Genomic DNA, 19,774 nt, shown 5'->3' with positions numbered 1-19,774 from the left:
AAATCTGCAGGTCTGTCAATTTGAAAAACAAAACAAAACAAAACAAAAAAACCTGAGGAATTGGTTCTGGTTACATAATGTTTCCAAATGCTGTATTCTTTCAAACCCCTGCTAGGATGTCACATAACTGTAGGCATCTACGTCTAACACATTTAGAAAATGAAGGAAGTCCATTTTATTTTTTTTCTCGCTGGTCATCTTAGGAGCCAGTGGATAGGATTTGGATAGGTGAGACCTTGTCAAAAAAAGATTTATCAACTGGAGGAAGGCAGTGATCTGATTACCCTTAAAACTGCTTTGTTGTGCCTTTAACAACAACCAAAAAAAAACCCACCCCAAAACAATGCTAATCAGGTTATTCAATCATTTAAACCAAAACTGTTCATGCTTTTCTGCCAAATCAACCAACCACAGCAAAATCTGTTATCTCTGATTGCTCAGCTTCCAGTCAAAAAACAGTTAACCCCCACTATACCAAAAGTTTTCCAAAATACCCGCAGAGCACTGCATGTTCACAGAGAATAAAGAGAAAACCATGCCATCTTTAAAGGGTAATAGGAGTGCTGTACCATATTTGCATATTATAATAAACTCTAATAAACTACACATCCTGTACCGAAAGCCAGCAGCTCTCTGGCACTTTACGTGATCTCTATCTATACTGGCTTTTTGTGCACTTTTTTTTTTTATTAATAGACTGTGATGCTAGGATGAAAACTTTTACTAAGGACTTGCAGACGGGTTAACTAGGGTGGGAGGAGGTAGAAAGAACATTTAGAAAATGGTGGTGCATCCAGGCTCCCTGAGTGGAGAGAGGGTAAGGGCTACAACATCTTATTTACACAATTATCTAAATACGATTAAACAGCTGATGGACAAATATTAAACTGGAAAATGTATAGTCATTTCAGCTTAATGTAATCCTCTTTCTGTAAACACCCAAGATGATTTTTTTCAACCAGAACAGTCCTGACATCTCATAAGCCTAAGGGTGAATAGCAAGAGATTGTTTTTGATAGTTATAAATATTCAAAAGACATGCAGACCATCTGCTTTCATAATACAGGTAAAGCAAGACTGAAATGGTGACTGCTGTATAAAAATGATTCTTTTAACAAAGTCTTCCTCTCCTCGAAAACTATAAAGACAGATGTCAAAAACTGTTTACACAGAGCAATCAGGAGCGTGCAAAATGTAATATTCCTTTTACACACAGTGCTTGCTAAAGAGATTTTTTTTTCTTTTTCTTCCCATCTGTGTGTTGCAACACATTTCTACAAGTTAAAAACATTTTTTTCAAACAGAGATCTCATGAATACCCAAAAACATGCTATCTGGTTTCTGAATGCTAATTAATTTCAACTAAGGAATCTGAATATCTTTTTCTGTAGGAAGGAATGTATGTTTTGAATTGGAATACTCCAGAGAGACAGCAAGGGGAATAATCCCGCACAGGTTTAATTCAATAAGGTTCCATGGTTCTACCTTGTCTATAATATGTGTCTGTTACGCCTGTGTTTTAAGTAAAAGCACATCATTGCTAATGTCTTTGGCATAAAGTCTAAAATAATTGTTTTCTAAAATAAATGACTGCACATGCAAAATGTGTATTTAAAAAACCTTTAACTTCCCAGTCTACATAGAGTGATGTATAAAGCCCTACAGTTAATTTCAGGGCTGGAACACTAATCTTGACAGTAACCTTTTTATGTATTGTATTAATGGTACAGAGGCATTAAGTACCTTTTTATAATTTTCAATAAAATGAGCATTTACTGAACAATCTGTCAAACTACTGGCTTTTTATTCTTTTAGATTTTCATTTTCTGAGAAGTAAAACTTCCTATGGCCGGATCTTCCTCTTGTTCTTGCAAGTCCTATTTACCTGTGGCCTGGATTTCTCTAGCAGCTTTCTATGTGCCTGTGAAAAACTCAAAAGCCAAACTCTTAACTTCAACTCCACCAAAAACAATTCAATCAACTCTACATTCAAATACAATTTGAAGAGAGATACTCTTATCAACAGGGTTTTCTTTGAATCCCAAATGATAATCAAATAGCACAAATAAGTTCTCAAAAAAAAAAAAAAAGGCCCCATACAAGATACTGCATGGAGTGAATTGATAGAAAATTAATAGGAAGTACCCCACCCCATCAGTACTTGGAGTGAGAAGATAGGAAATAGGCTTTGATTTATGAAACTGAATGGCCAGATTTCTAAGTAATATTGTTTATGCTGGTTAGCGTACATTTCCCAAATCTTTCCCTGGGGACCCTCTATTCTTTCTATGCTATTCTTTTAGGAGAAACAACTGGGGTATATTCCAAACCCCAATTTATGGAGACGGGACTAATCACTTCTAAACTGTACTTACACTCCAGGTGTCATAGTCATGGCTTTTGACACCTTGGTCAAGCCAAGTGCCGGAAAGTGTCGTTTTCACAGAGTAACCCTGACACATGGCTAACGACAGAAATTTAGTACAAAGCTTCCAAAAAATACAGAAGAAAGCATTACAGAAAAAATACTCAAACTGTTGTAATTTTCCTAATCCGTTTCCTAAAGATAAAAATATGATCATTTCAAACCATGGAAATGACTGGTTCAGCTCTGCGTGGTGGTGCATGCTTATAATCCCAGTACTTGGGAGGCTGAGTTGATAAGGAGGATCACAGGTTTGAGGACAGCCTCAGCAAGTAGTGCGATTCTCAGGACGTAGCGATACCCTACTTGAAAATAAAATAGGGCTGGGGGATAGCTCAGAGGAAGATGCTCCTGAGTTCAATAATAAAATAACAAAAAATTTAAAAACTGATTTATAACTTAAAAAATGCTGACAGAGTTAAGATGCCGCTTCCCTATGATTAAAGTAATTGATATAATATCCAGATAATATCGTTTGACCAGATCCTCTACCTACCTGTCCTTCTGTTTCAGTACCTATGTAGATCTCTTTTACTTTACCTCTTCACTCAAACCAACTGAACGTTAGTAAAGAGTTTTAAGTTATATTTCCTAAAAGGTATATTACTAATTGCATGTGATATTTCAAGTTAAAGGTCATAATATAAAGGGAACTGAACAAGATAATCCACAGTGTCTACTAGATAAATGTAAGCCAATGTCACCTCTGGATTAGGACATAAAGAAAAAAAATCACACTAATCTGGCTTCATCGCTATCAGTACTATGAAAATCCTTCAGTGTCGACAAATGCCTCCTGAGGCAGGCCCACCTTCAGGAGTTACAGCGAAGCGGTGAGTGTGGGTTGGGGGATGGGCTTCGCATCATGCAATGAACAGCCTTCATCTCCACTGGGTGGGCTGGCGATGCGGCTGGTGGACACCCCGGGTCCCTACGGCCCCTTCTGGAATGGCTGAACAGTTATCTACACTTGCAGCTCCTCTCACTTCAGGCGACTCTGGACCTTTGTATGGCGGACTCTAAAACGCCCTACATGTTTATAGCTCTAAATGGAGTCTCCCACGCCAAATGTGGGCTTCAGAACATCAACTGAGGAATGGGCGTCGGACGCGCACGTGAGGTCCTGCTGACTGCTGACATTCCACGTTGGCAGCCTTAGGACCTTTGTCTATAAATCATCTGACTGAAATGTTTCTGCCTTTTGTCTTTTTCTTAAGTAAAAGAAGAAAATGGACAAATGGAAATGACAGTAAAATGAAGCGTGGGTCTCAGGTATAACACGACCGAGTTAGAGTCAAAATTATTAGCCAGGCTGAAATGCAAATTTCTTTCACAATTTCGAATTGTGAAAGAAAAATTTTACTTGTGCACAGAGGTGCCAGGAGTTTGTTGTCGAATCCTGTACCTAACTGTGATATATAACTGGGTCCTACTTGTGTTTTTCGGGTCTCTGGGTCCCCTTCTCTCCAAGACTAGTTCTGCTTATAAATATGTGAAGCTTTGTACATGTACTAAAGAACATAATAAACTATGCAAAAACATGGGACAATTTGGAATTACCAGTAGGTTTTCCTGAAGAAAAAGTCAGAAGTGATTTGCTCTTGGTTACTTAAACTATAAATCGACAAATAAGTGTAATAGATAAATAGTTTATAAGATAGGATATTAAAGATGAGTATTGCCAGGTGTGGTGGCTCATGCTTGTAATCCCCGCACCTTGGAGGCTGAGACAGGAGGATGGCATAGATTCGAAGCCAGCCTCAGCTACTTAGTGAGGCTCTCAGCAACTTAGTGAGACCCTGTCTCCAAATTAAATATAAAATGGGTCCGGGAGTAGAGCCCAGAGGCACAAAGCCTCTGGGTTCCACCCCCAGTACCACCACCAAAAAAAAAAAAAAAAAAAAAAAAAAAAGATGAGTATCAACAGAGTAACTACAAAAAAACCTATTGATATCATGTACTGGTTCATGAAATAAACATGCTATAAATCCGACAGGATCTGACAGCTGTGATTAAAACTTTGTCTTTGTCCCTTTGGCCCAGTTCATTACAGTGAACACAGACAGCCTAGTTAGTTCACATATAATTTCAGAACAACTTGGAAAGTTATGGGTACATAAAGGAAGGACAGAGCCTTGGGTGTTGGGGAAGAGGGTGAAGGTACCAAAAGACAGACGCTCACATCCTGATGGCCATTTCATGAGGCCTCTTTCTCCCTCCTTTTTACACTGTCTAGTCTTACGTACTTGTTCAGTTAATTTGCAAATGGACTTATTTAAAGCCCAAGCCTTGAATCTCCCCTTATTGCCACTTAAAAATATAACTTTGTAATGATCGTAAGGTGGTGCTAAAAGGATCCATTAAAGGTGAAATGAGTTATCATATGGTCTTTTAATTTTTCTCACAAATAAAAAGGTTTTGGTTGTTTCCACTAAAAGTGAAGCCCCCATTAAAACGTTCTATGTAGCAACAAAGGTTCTTAAGCCACGTGGGCTATCCAAGTATGATTTCAAACTCTCAATGCCCATATTATAACCAGAGATACTGTATAGTTCAGAACTGACAGCTATTCTAAATGCTTTTTAAGTATTAACTCATTTAGTTCTTGCAGCAATTTTGAGAAACTAATGCTATTCTCTTCTACCTTTTGTTTTTGTTCTGGATTGGTCTTTTGTTTGCTTTAGTTTTTTGGTACTGGGGATTGAACCCAGAGGTATCCTATGTCTGAACCATACCCCAGACCTTTTTATTTATTTATTTTTTTTACTTTGAAACAGGGTCTCTCCAGATTGCTGAGGCTGACTTTAAAGTCCTGGGATTACAAGTACTGAGATCACAGGCATGCACCACCATGGCCAGCTTCTCTGCCTCTTTTAGATGAGGAAACTGACGCTTGGAGAATCAGTTACTCAAACTCGTAGAGATGGCCGTGGTGGCTCACATTTCGATCTGTTAGGATGCTCTGAGCTCGCTAGCGGACGTGATGGTAAGAGCAACGGCACACAAAGACACATGTAAGAAATGACAGAAGGAAGCTGTTGAAGAACTACATCACTCCTAGAAACAGCCTCACTAAAAATAAAAAGAAAGTGAAATCAAGCTGTCATGTTAACCTAACCTGGGAGTTTCTATGCAAGAAAATTCCCATTGTGATGTTTCACAAAGTTAATACTTGTTTTGGTTTAGCAGTCCATTTTTTTTGTTGTTGTGTTGGAACAAATATGGGATTGATACTAGAATATCATGAGCCTTGGACAGTCACTGGTACCCAATAATTAAGGACCACATCTTGTTATCTAGATAAGAAAACAATCTACAACTGTAATGGCAATTAAAGCCTTAATCTTCTCCTAACTTCTAATGTATCATCTAGCTTATATCTTTAACCCCTCTGAGTAAACTAGATTAGATTAGCATTTCTATGAGAAAATACTAAAATATAAAATAATCAGTATTTTCTAAGAAAAAAAAGATGGTTAAGGAGAACAAAGTTTTAGTGTAAGAATGAGAGAAATAAAAAGAAAGAAAAAGGCTGTAACAGAAATCAGCTACCTTTTCTACAATAAAGAATTCTGCAACCTTATGAATTGTCCATGATAAAACTCCAGCACCCCATAACACTGCATATTAGAACACAATACCATCTTCTGCTTCTGTAGCGCCCTTCATGCAAGCATCCCAGGGTGCTTTACAATCATTATGAGTTAAAATTAAAACTGAAGCACATACAATTCCTAATAGGACCGTTTTAAAAATGCTAAACAGAACAAATAACTTTTAAGTCTAGATTTAAAAGTCCCAGCAGCCAGAGCGTTCCTTCCTTCAATTGGCACCAAGTTGCGGAGCAGGGCTGTGGCTCTCCCCTGTTATGTTAAAGGCTCTCTTATGTTTTTTATACTCAGAGCATGTTATAATCAAGCAGTTTCCAATGAAAGAGGGAAAAACAGGGTGTGCATATCGGTTTGTTTTCATTATTCTAAACTTAGGGGGTTTTGTTTGTGTATCTGTCTGTCTGTCTGGTTATGTATGAGTTTTTCTGGGGCCCAAATCCAGCATGAAATACGGCCGCTTTATAAAACCGGACAGAACCCACCTTATAATCTCAGTCGTAATTGAGGGGAAAATGCTCAAAAAGTACTCTAAAACTAGTTATGCTTAAGAAAACTAGTTGGAGAATGATTTAAGTTTTTTTTTTTTAATTAGAAAATAGTATCTGATAGGCTTTCTCTCCAATCATGTCTCCGAAGCCTTGGGAATATTTATTATTCTATGCATCAGGGAAAAAGAGGAAATGCTCTCATAATATGGTAATTTTCCTTGCGTTAGTGATTTTGAGGTCAAAGGAAACATGTTCAAATATAAAACAAGGCATAGGTAAAAATCTATTAAGTGAAAATGAAGTACTTACATACTGCTAAGAACCCTCGGAATTGGTATGGCTTAAATTCTTTTATGTTTTACTCTTGTGAAAAGATAGTGGCTATAAAATATTTGAGATCAATCTGTTTTAAGTTAGATGCTTTATTAAGTTTGGTGCTTTTGATTAATATATCTGAAAGGTTACAGAGAGCTCACATCAAGCTGTTGTAAAATTCTTAAGTATCTAAATCAGCTAAAAATGAGCTGGATATATTAGATTCCAAGAGAAACCCTGCGATTTGGAGGTACTTGCTTTGGAGATTAGATATTTCATAATATTAGCATACAGCCAGCCTCTAAGCTGAAGAAGGAAACACAATGATTTCATGACTGGTTCAAAAAAGGAGGCAAAAGATTTATTTGGTAGAAGTTTTTCAATTCACATAACTACTCAGATAAGACTGGCTTCCCATTTACTTTATGGAGCCCACCACTGAAAGTGGTTATAATAAACAATTATTATCAAGTGTGTCAATACCTGGCAAAGCAAATATGTATAATCTCAGATTTCCATGGTCAATGGAATAAGGTCTGAAGAAGAGTTTTGTAATTTTAAAAATGGAAGAAGATCCTCTTTTCAAGCTTTTTCTCAAAATACGTGATGTTTAACCACGAGATTTATAATGCCGCACTGGGAAGAGGCAAGTGTGAAAGCCTCCCAGTACATTTCAAACAGAAAACTTCCTATTTTTAAATGGAACTGTTAGTTGTATCTTTTGTCCGTCATACAGGCCAGACTGATGATGAAGGTCTGTGCTTTCAAACAGACTCAAGAAACTGAACTAACCACTATTGCCAATGAAAATGCTTAACATTACCTCAGACTTCAAAGCAAAAGACACTGAGCTCAGTTATTCCTCCTGATCTCAAGGGTGTATGAGGATAGGGAAGAGAAGTCTGGGCACGGGGCTGAGCATTCAAACTTCGAGGACTCTCCCAAACGCCAGATAATTCAGCAGTCAGTCACTACGGCCCTAATCACGCCCTTAAGCCCCCCAAATTAGGGGCATAAAATGATGGTAGTATTAAAATAAGTCAATATACAAACAAGAACATCAAAGGCACAAAAGCAAACCACATCCATCACAGAAAAATTTCCATCCTGAGAACAAATACAGTTGGAAAACTATGAGTAATCAATACTTCAGAAAAATCAAAGTGTATTATGAAACTCATAAAATTAATCTAAAAAGCCTCCCCTTCTTTTTTATTTTTTTATTTTTTATTTTTATTTTTATTTTTTGGTGGTACTGGAGTTCCTGGAAGCCCTTCTACCTCCTGGGCTACATTCCCAGGCCTATTTTATTTTTGGAAACAGGGTCTCCTAAGCCAGCACAGCTGGCTTTGAACCTGCAACGAACCTCCTGCCTCCGCCTCCCAAGTGCGGGGATTACAAGTGTGCACCACCACGCTCGGCCTCCCCTTTTTTTTTTAAACACCCTGTATCTATATATGCGTGGCCAAAAAGGACACTTGGTTAAGCTCCCAGGGCTTGGGTATGACATCTATTTTTCCAGCTAGGTAGCAACAGGCACTAAACTCATTTAAACATTTTGTGCATTGGGCCCTCATGCAAACACAGGAACATAAAACTATCTACTGCTTAGGGTAACAGAAGCACCATGTACATCAAAAGCCCTAAATGAAAGTTAATCATATATCATTATCTTAACTATTATGATGTGTCACCCTTTTTCTTTTTTTGGTAGTAGGGGCAGTTTACCTAAGCTACATCCCAAAACTATTTTTTTTTTTTTTTTTTAGTTTAAAATTCTCTTTTTGAAATAGGGTCTTGCTAGGTGTCAAAAGTCTCACTATGTTACTGAGACTGGCCTTGAACATGTGATCCTCCTGCCTCCGCTTCCCAAGTATTGAGATTATAGGCGTGCACCACCACACCCGGTGAGATGCGTTATTCTTACTAAGATATAGGAAATAAAATGTCTGGCACAGCAATGGTCAAAACACTCTAAAAAATACTTTCCAATATATACTTTTTAGTGAATAAATGTATAAACATGTGAATAAACTTCATAGTCTCTAGTACGAAACACAGTATATTAATGCTGATGCTGGGTACTCTTTTTGAAAGAATATGATAATTAACATTTACTTAAAATTTTAAGAAATGTGTATTTCCTCCAAAGATGATGAATAACAAAGTATGTTGCTTTTTTATCCATAAAAATATTTTTTTACCATCGCTGAGTGCTTAATTGTTACATCAGTGTCATTCATAATACATAATACAGACTGAAAATCAACTGAACACCACTTAAGTTTATTAAGAACCTATGAAATGATGGTCAAGTTTCAGGACATCAACCTTGTTAAGTGCTAAGCTTCAGGATGGTGGGCAGTTTGCTATACTATCTATTTTACCAATCACCAATAAAAATCCCAGCATCCTCAGATGCTATCAGAAAGAAGGAAATCGAGAAGTCAACTTTCTCAATATTACTTCAAAGTGGAATGTTCAGATTTAAAATTGTTTTATATATATATATATGTAATTAATAATTAGTAATATACATTTGTTATAGGTATATTACTAATTTAAACATATATTAGTAACATGAATAATACTAATTATTAAATTCATTATATATATATGAATAGTTAAAAACAAAAATGAAAATCCTCACTTGATAAAGGATTTGATTAGAAATATATCCTCCCCAGGTGAGAAATAAAATAGAAAATGATTCAATGCCTTAAAAACACGAGATTTGTGGGATATATTGCGTGTGTGTGTGTGTGTGTGTGTGTGTGTGCACTTGTATGTAGTGAAAGAAGAAGTAAAAATGCACGTTGCAGATTAAAATCTCTCAGGAATTATTTGACTGAAACATTTTTAGAAAGAAACCATTAGGCTGGGAGAAATAATAATTGACCTTTTACTTATGGTATTTTTTAACAAAATGATCTGTCGCTTCTATCAGAATGTATATATTTATCCAATGTTTAAATTCAATTTCTAAAACACCAGGGAAAACTAGCATCAAAACTTAATGTTTTATTGTTAAATCAAAATGTTTTCTTTTTTAACTCCCAATTTACATCCCAAGTCCACACCCTCAATGTTTTATACTACAAGCTCTTTTACCTCCAAATCAGACTTTATTTTTCCCTACTCAGCTGCTATTCAGAATACAACATTCAACTTATCTAACCACAGCCACTGAAAAAAAGCAAAAGCAACAACAAAACACCTAACCTCAGATCTATAATGAGCTAAGCATAGGGTTTTTTTTATGTCTTAGAACATATTACAAAAATAAACACGTGATACACAGAACTTAATAAACACACGTCAATCTATTTGGGCAGATTTATGATAGGAAAGTAGTAACAGAAATAAAGGTATGAATCGTAAATCATACCACATACCCACTTATAGAATTTCTGCAGCTGGAGAAAACCTTGCAAAATATTATCAAAGCATTATTGCATCCAAACACACATATCCATTATAAAATTAACACTTGAATGCTTAACATCGGGCAAGGACACAGATTTTGCAAATCAGAACTTGGGGGTCAGTTATTAACCCGTACCTTCACCTTAATCTCTAGGGACACAAGCTCCTTCCTTTGTCAAAGGAGGAGCCTGGGAAGGATAATCCTTTTTAACTCTAAGAATCCACGTCCACTGGACATTGGCTTAGCAAGTGTTAGACAATCCTCCTAAGAGTGTTGGAGGCAGCGGTTGTCAAACACCAGGCAAATTCCTGGTGGTTTCCCATTCCCCTTCCTCCTAGCCTCTACTCTGAAAGAGTCAACTTGTTCACAGGGCAGACTTCCTGCTAACCATAATATGTAGGGAACCCACAGCTATTCTTGGTATTGTATCCTATTTCAACAAAACACTTAACATATAGTAAAATGTGTATGTTGAGTTATATAGTAAGGGTTCTCCCATGAATGAATCAAAAAATCTCCTTGGGCGCAGTAAGCCTTTACACAGCACTTCTTGGTATTAGGTTTCATTTGGTCTAAGAGTGAGGTAAGACTTATTTGATGGGCATTTTTTACCATTAACCCCTAACATCACCAAATCTTAAACACGGGGAAAAGGAGGAGCAGTTTTTTTCCAACTCAGCATATCTTTTGAGCATAGGCATCAGGAAGCCTTTATCATTCATCTTAAATAACTTTAGAGAGGAGAAAAAGAAGAAAAAAAAATGGAGAAACAAATATAAAATAATTTATAATGAAAATGCTGAATATCAGATTCATAGATCCAGTCTTGAAAAAGAAGAAGATGAAACAGCAAAATATAAAATCCCTCATTTAGAGAAGTTAAATTTTTCTCAAAATATTAAATACTAAATTTCAAATACTTGCTGCCTCTGCTAAAATATACATTTTTTTCCAAAAAGAATGTTTTGTTGTTGTTTTTTTTTTTTTAAAAGAAAGGAAGATCGCAATTTTAACTCATGGTACAACTGCAATTACGGCCCAGTTCCATACTTAATTATTCGGGTGGAGTCTTCAGCTACATGAGACCATGTGTTCCTCCCAAACCCTCTCTAGAAAAACTCACCAATATATGAGACCAAAACCAAGTCCTGAATTTCATTGTCATTCTGTCTCATGTTATAGCTGTCTGTATTCATTTCATTTTTCAATATAAAATCAAGCAAATTCACAATTATATTTGTAAGGTAGAGTGGGACAGAGTTTATTGACTGAGTATTGATGTCATTTAACAAGTAGTTTTCACTGATACTAATAGTTGGACTAGCAGCCTCTCCTCTAGTTCAGAGTAAATATCTTGACTCTTTTTCTGAATTTACTTCTAAAATCAATGGAACATTTAGTAACATATTTCTACACTGGGTGTTTATATTATATTTTAACTGAGCAAAAGAAAAAAAGACTTTTTTTTGCTAGGTCTTTTCAAATTGTCAAAAGCTAACAATCAAATAACATTATCTGGAGTTATCTACATATACAAAGGCCAGAAGTTAGAGTCACCTGTTCCATGATATCACCCTATTGACTTAACTGTGTCTAATTAATTTAAATTACTTTTATTTGATGGCTATAAATTCACATCCTCTCTATGCCAAAGGTGAGAAAGGCAAGACAGAAAGAGATCAGTTGAAACTATAACTGAATTGACAAAAAAAAAGAAAAAATCTCTAAATTGCAAAAAAAAAAAAACACCTGATACTCAACAATATAGAGAATATTTAATAAGTAGCTATAGCTAGATTTAGAATTTGCTCCATTCCTGAAACGGCTAATATCAAAACCAAGCTACAGGACTATGATGCAGCAAACCTGAAAGGCTCGGAGTCTCCATAAAAGAGCCGCACAAAAGCCCACAAGCTTCCTTCTAAAGGTACTGGTCATCTTCACGAGCCTAATGCTAAACACGCACCTTCTACTCAGAAGATGGAGGAAATACACTTTGATAATTTCTCAACTGCGGAAACGTTTACAGCAGAGTCATACAATTCAAATCCAAATCTCCAACAGACTACTATTCAGAATTACATTTTAAACTTGAATTAAAAGAGAACTTAAAAATCTAGTTAGACCAGCACTTCAATTCTACTATATCATGGGACAACCTTAAAATGGATCTGGGCTCTGAAGAACAGAATTATAAACACATCACAGAGGGACCATGGAAGCAGACGATTTAAAAAAACAAAGAGTAGGCTCACTATATCCTTTTACTTCTTTTCTTATTTGAAAATAGCTGAGCATTATAAAAATGATGCCTAGTTTTACTTTTGGAAACAAGGGTAAGTCCCCACTTAGAGCTTCTGTTACCTTCCACCAAAATCCATTTCCCAAAAATGAAGTACAATAATAATAAATCTGTCTCATTTCAAAAATCCCTAATGGTGCCACAAACAGATATCTCAGAGGAAAAAAATAAGATTCCATTTGAAAAAAAAAAAAAGGAAGGCAATGCTTCAAAACTGGTTATAATTCCCAATGAGCAGTATCTATTCAACCTTTTGATCCAGGCAAGAGGTTATTTTATCATTTGTAGAATTATTTTTACTAATCATTTACTAATCATTTTTCTACTTTTCTGAGTTCCACTAAGTAGCCAATAACTAGACTCTTGTCTTCTTCAGACAGCACACTGAAGTTTTGCATGTTAACACTGACACTGCTGTTCCCATGCACCTACGCCTTGAGAAAGTACTACCCTGACTTCCTTAAAAAGGGCTCAGGAGAAGCTAGCTACCATGCTCCTGGCACTCAGAAGGCGAATCTAATCCCCAGGCAGCAGAATCTTCTGCCTGCCTGTTTTTCCTGTAAATAGTCCTTCCTCCTTCCCCCCAAAGGGAGAAAACACATGAAGGCTCTTGAATGAACCCGGCACATTTTAAAAAGCTCACCAGTGGTCAAGTCACCTTGCATTTTTGGCAAGTTCTTGCTGTGGATACCAGTTGCTTGAAACCATGGAGCCGCAGCATCACACCTCAATGGAGGCTGCCCTGGATGCCTTATTATTTATTGCATGCTATGCTAAGTACCTGTGAAAGGGGGCACTCCTTGGCCAACGAACTCTGGTTCATATCTTTCAGTAAGTCCTTCAGAGCATTCCTGACTGTGGTGTGCGACCATTGTTCAGGAGGCAAGTCTTCTAGTTTGGGGCAACTATTCGAGACATAGATTAGAAAGGGGATTATTACAAGATTGCATCCCGCTGCAGAACATTCCTTTAAGACAGACAGATTTCATTTTGCGCATCAAACAGATGCATCTGGAGATTGCTCTCGGTCTCCTGATTGTTCCGATTAGTTAATTACTTTATACAACACATCTGCTGTATCGATGCATGAATTATACATCAGCTGCCTGTGGTGGCTATTTTTTCACGTTACTTCTACCCTCCTGCTCTGATGCGCTTGGGAAGACAATTTAAGGTGTCCTGCTTTCTCACGAGCCATCGTGAAAAGCATTAACGTATTAACTGATTTCCTTTCATTACTCTGTTCATACGAATTAAAATGGGAAAAAATATATAAATAAATAAGATCGCGGCAATAGCAAATAAGGCATTCTTTCACAAAATGTACACAGATGGCACTGTTCATGATATGCAAAAATATTTTTTTCTTAAGTAAACTTTATGTAAAATGCCTTCTTGTAATGCATCATTTAATTGACTAAATGAAAAAAGTCTTGTCTGTTGATAACCTGCAAAAAGAAAAAAAAACCTATAAATTTGGGAGGGGTCGTTTTTAAATTATACACTGAAGTTGAGGGAGAAAAAAAAAAGCAGAAAGAGGTGAGGTGATAAAATCAATTTGGATTAACCTTTCTGAAGCACAAGGTAAATAAAAACTGAAGGTTGCCCGGAGCTGCTTCATCCAAACCAGGTAAGAGGAACATTTCACCCCGGAATTGTAGGCTGGACTCACCTGTGCAACTGAATTTTCAGTGTGACCACATGATACACGTCCTGAAGCATATCTGCTACTGTAGCATCGGGGGCATCTGTCACATAAGACAGTGGGACTGGATTCCACTTTCCAACCTGGATTAGCCCTGGTCCAGGTAGAGAGAATATGTCACTGAGTATTTTACTCTCAGATAATATATCTAGTAGGAGGGTTTTTTTTCCCCCCTCTATTCCCCCCACCACAAGCCAATATTGTTATTTCTGTTTGAATGATTCCTTTCCCTCTAAAAGGCAGGTCAATGAAAATATTCACAGCTTAGCTTTCCAAATTGTGAAATTATGTAAATGACTATAGGGTTGTTTATTATTTTGGAAATAAAGCCCCATCAATAAAACCTATGCATAAGGCCACATTTTCCTAACTTACAGGAAGTTCTAATAAGACATAGCCGAACCAGTTCTAAATGGCTTTACGATTTAGATAAGATTCTCTATTGCAGTGGGAATCAGCATTGAAAAATACTTTACAGCCCATAAAACCATCAGAAACAGAATAAAAGAAACAGAACTAGATATTCAGTCATAAATGCAAATTGACTCTCAACAGTCCATCTGCTCAAATACGCTCCTCACTTCCTTGTGGGTCCTCAGTGGAGCAGATTATTAAGGTCAATAAGCATACTAATGATTCAGCTGAAGTAATTTAAAAAAAAAATCTACCTCGACATTCCACATGAGCAAAATGTGTGTTAACTAAACCAAACTGAATTAATCCAATTTTTTAAAGCCATAGTCTATAAGGAAGCAATGTTAAAACACGAGCTACAGTTCTCTGAATAAAAATATTCACAGCTTTCACTTCGAGGTAAACAAAGGATGCCAAGCAATTTTTCCAAACCCACGTATGCATTATTTACCTTTGGCCTGGGCAGCAGAGCTATGCGAATAGCCCAGAGACAGCAATGCCATTTCTATCAGCTGGTTGAAAAGCATATCCTTCCTCACCAACACAAACTCCGCATGCTCCTCCTTGCAATCGTATTCAATGGCGTTTTCATAATGTTCCACCACGCAGAAAACTGGTAGCATGGTTCCTATCAAAAGGCAGAGAAAAAGAGACAGAAAACCAACACTCTTCAGAAATACAGTCTTGGGAGAAGAAACTAAGCTATGAAAATAAACCTTCACAACAGTGAGCGAAGAGGCAGAGCTTCCTATGCAGCCTGAGTAGAGAATACAGGCATACACACACACACACACACACACACACACACACACACACACAAATATATATATATATTACACAAGCCTGTCATTTTTAAAGTTGTAAGAAAAATATTTAAATAGAATATGAACCTGGTCCTAAGATAACTCGGTCTCTAATTTGAACAGTGCATTTTCCAAACACAACTGATGCAGAATTACCTTTTTGACCAAATAATAATGCTAACGAGAGGGAAACAAGTGTGTCTTCTCTGATTTGCTCTGAGTGGTACACAGTATGCAAACAACTAACTGCAGTTGTCTGAACCCACCTTCCCACTGCCTACACGCTTTTGTTAATAATAAACTTTTCCTGTTGGAGTCCAAACAAATTATCTTTGACTCTAAAATGATCATTTTCTTCCCCTTTCAGATATTTGATCAAACTGGTTTCATAAAAACAGCACAAAACCTAACCAAACTTATGCTCAACACCTACAATCCCAGTATGTGCATTATGCAGATAAATAGCATTTTTTTGACTACTCATTTAATCTACTGGACTAAAAAGATATCATAGAAGCCATAAGTCTTTAAAATGAACTATCTGTATTGTAAGTTTAAAAAAAAAGATGAATGAGCAAGAGAAAGGAAACTGGGCCTCATTGGGACATATTAGGATCAAGGAATCTGCGTGGATTTGATGCGCTCGCTCTCTCTCTTTTTCTCTCTCGGTTTACGTTAATCCAGTGTAATAACTCAGTAGCCAGATGATTAATAAGCATAGGCCACACCACTGCTAGAAAAGAGGATTGTTCCTAGAACTGAAATCGACTGCTGTGGCACTCCAGGTGTTTACGCAGTGCACCATCAGACTCCCAGGGCTAACAGAAAAGGGTTAAAAACAGATGCATCTGAGCTGTACTGTGGCAAAATGCCAGGAGGGTATCATCTTTAGCATAAATGATGACATGGGTTACTTTAACAGGGCACCCAGGATCCCCAATTAGTCCTACAACATCCAGGCCTGCATCAGCTCTCTGTCCTCTGGACTCAAAGAATCCTACCAACTTCTGAAGATGTCTGGAGCATTCCAACCTTTGCTGAAAAGCAGGATTTCCTCCTAACACCAAAAAGACCCTTTACAAATTCTCCATTTGCTTGTTTCTAATGAACAAAAGCCAGCAATAAAACAGCTACATTCTTCCACATGTGTGTCTTCAGCAAAGCTCTCTCTGAACTGTTCACAAGAGACTCCAGCTCTGACAACTCAAACCCCTTTAGGTTTACTTAGAGAAGCTCAAAAACTCACTCGGAAGTACCAACAGGCTAGGCATGAGAAAACAAGCTATGGCGCTTGCCAAAGTTCTTGTCATTCACTCAGCTGCTTTATACCAGAGAGAGAACCCGTCAGGGATCAGAAGCCGGCTTGGGGAGACCACAGCAAAAATAGCAATATGCAAACGGGTGATTTCTTCCTTGGCTTGAAGGTATTTTGGCAAAATCTCCTAAACAAATGAAAACATTCAACCCCTTTTTCTTAGCAGTGCTTTCTCATCTCAGCCACAATTTTTATCTAGCACCTGTCAAACAGAAACCATGCTCAGGAAAAATAAGATACCAAACCACCCAGCAAAAGGCTTCCATAAATTTTGTTGTTTGGATTAAGCGGAGACCCTTCAACAATTAAAATGCATTTCAAATAACTCATGATTACATATTTTTTAAAAAAGCATTTGAGCAGAAGTGAAATTACCATACTTTGGTTCTTCCTCCTCTGTGCTGATGTCTTCAAAGAGTTGGTTTAAATATGACAAAAACATATACGCTGATTTTTTTTTTCCTCTTACGGAGTAAAACAGATGTGTTCTATTATCTGCTGCTTCTCAGACCTAGGAAACAACTTCTTGGACCTATGGAATAGCTCTATGCTTTTTGAACTATGAAAATCTACGGGATGTACTTTGTATCTACCTTATTGATAAAATTCAGAGGTACCCGATAGCTAATAAAGGTGACTACTGATAAAAGTCACCGTAGTATCCTGCAATTACAAACCCAGCTGCTAGATCTTCTAGCAAACTGTCACGGTTGCCCTCCTGTTTCTTGGAGTAATGCTAAACAGGAGCCTTCTCTGAACTGTCTGATTATTCATGCTAGTGTTTGGCATGACTTCCAACTACAGCAACTTCATAACCTCCCAGCATTAAAAGGGGAGAGCACTGGTCACTGCTGAATGCTAAAAATACCACATGATTTAAACCTGAAGGCAGTCTCAGAAGCTTTTGCTGAAGGTTTATGAGCCTGTGTAAACAGCACGTCTGCCATAAGGAGCAGAGAAGTCTGTAGAATCCTTGTCTAAAACTGTCCTGGCATTAAAGTTTGCTGTGCAAATATCACATAATACCAGAGACAGCTGAAATCTCCTATTTAGGAATTTATGGAACTTATATGTTTGCAGGCGTCAGAAAGTCTTTTTTATAGAGCCCCAGTGCTTCACAGCACAATATTAATGCACTCTGTTTGAAAAGCTGTAATAAATTATATTTTTAATGCTCTTACCCTGGCTTTCTTAAGATGCATACATTCTTGGCAAACAATCAATAAATAGGGTAATCATGAGTAGAGGCCAAAGAATTTGCTGAAGTGCTGTTTTTCCATTTTTAATAGATAAAGATCTAACAATACGGACTGCTGTGTCTGTTCATTTCAGGATCAATATATTCTTTGTTTTCGCCAAACCAAGAAAAAATAAATGATTGTATGATAAATGTTATGCATCACACACAATGAAATTCCTCTGCCTTCTAACTTTATCTACTTAATATTCTTGGTTGCTAAAAGACAGCATTTTTATCCTTTGCTTAGCAAATATAAGGAAAATCTGTTATCAATATATGTTACTCACAGACAGAATAAAGACCCTTAGGAGGCATATATATTTTACCCAATACAAGCACTGCTTTGCGTGAACACAGTTGTTGAACTTTAGTAATTTAATACTGGTAGAAAAAGAGTCATGAAGTTTTACATCTTCCCTTTATAAACTTGACTAAAAAAATACCCAGATATTGCAAAAAATTGAAAAACTAGAATAACCAGGTTTTTTTGCTGCTAAACAATGAGTTTGCTCTTCAGAAAAATAAACCACACACACACACACACACACACACAAAATGACATGACCAAACTTTAATACCATCTTATGTAAGCTTTCCATGCTCTCTGAAATTGCCTTACAACTAGTAATCGTCTGAAAAATCTAGTATGGTTCTCAAACAACCTAAGTCTTCATCAGGGTGAGTGCAAGCAACAGCCACCTACATGTCCCTTACTGTGGAGACAGCTCGCAAATGGACCCTGTATTTAATTCACTTGTTATCATTCAAAAAGCCCAGTGATTGCAATCTAGAGTAGAATAGGATGCTCCACCTGAGAACAGAGCCTCCAACACATGATTGACATTACAACCCAGAATGTAACTAATTTCAGATCAGAAAGCACCCAGGAAAGAATACAAGTAGCGTGTTCTGCCCTCCACCCCCACGCAACACAGCCTTGGGTAGACACCAGCTTTCTAGGATTTGGCGGGCAAGTATTTACCTTTCCTAAGGTTGGTTTTCATCAGATGGCCCGAGTGTTTTAAAGGCACTCCCTGCATTTTTGCACCGGTACTCCCAAGCCTTCCTCTTCCTAGCGGGCTCCCGTTCTGCTCCACGCGGGCAATCTTGGCTGGTGGACCCTTTGCATCGCTTACATTGTTAGACATTTCTGAATGTTCTTTCCCCTGAGTTGCCTCGTTCAAATGATCCATACTCAGTCACTGTCTAAAGATCACCTGCCAGAATTTAAAAAGAAGACACGTTATAATTGGGTGGGGGGCTGTATCTGTATGTGGCCCACTTGACTTTTTTACCTCGAGACGTTTCTCTCTGTAAATGCATTCATAAAATTGCCTACCTATATATAACATAAATGTTACTATATTTCTAGATGATAGCACTACATTTCTATTCAAATTAACAGAATAACTTGTGGAGACTGTAACAACACACAGAAATAAGAAAGGTAATAATCTGTCATCTACAAACAAAACTAAGTGGAAAAGACAGGGGCTTACTTTTAGAACAAGATTAACCACAAGCTAAAGAGAAAGTAACCAATTGTATGTATGTGGTCCCAACTTTTAAAAATTAGAAACTCATTACAGACTACAAACAAAAACATTGATAAAGGATAGAAAGATGATCACAGTCCAAAATTAAATTTAATGCATGCGTTGACATTTTTACATATTTATTCATTTTATGAAATAGATAGATAGATAAAATATCTAAAAAGAAGTCAGCA

The 19,774-nt window shown here is 37.1% G+C and overlaps 1 protein-coding gene across 5 annotated transcripts in view; it reads right to left on the bottom strand.

Annotated features, from left to right (window-relative positions):
- SATB1 (SATB homeobox 1) overlaps window positions 1-19,238 on the bottom strand; it is a gene marked incomplete at both ends in the record, with an annotated part of 74,073 nt that extends 54,835 nt beyond the window's left edge. For all 5 annotated transcript variants that reach the window (XM_080715830.1, XM_080715831.1, XM_080715832.1 and 2 more), the window contains 4 exons: window positions 13,350-13,473; window positions 14,241-14,367; window positions 15,139-15,315; window positions 19,028-19,238. In XM_080715830.1, coding sequence (XP_080571956.1) covers window positions 13,350-13,473; window positions 14,241-14,367; window positions 15,139-15,315; window positions 19,028-19,238 — 639 coding nt within the window. The remainder of the gene's footprint in view (window positions 1-13,349; window positions 13,474-14,240; window positions 14,368-15,138; window positions 15,316-19,027) is intronic.
- Window positions 19,239-19,774: the final 536 nt, after the last annotated feature.

This window comes from Muscardinus avellanarius (genome assembly GCF_963383645.1).
Source record: "Muscardinus avellanarius genome assembly, chromosome: 18".
Lineage (NCBI taxonomy): Eukaryota > Metazoa > Chordata > Mammalia > Rodentia > Gliridae > Muscardinus > Muscardinus avellanarius.
Note: the sequence above shows the minus strand (reverse complement) of the source record. Positions and strands in the feature narration are given on the sequence as shown.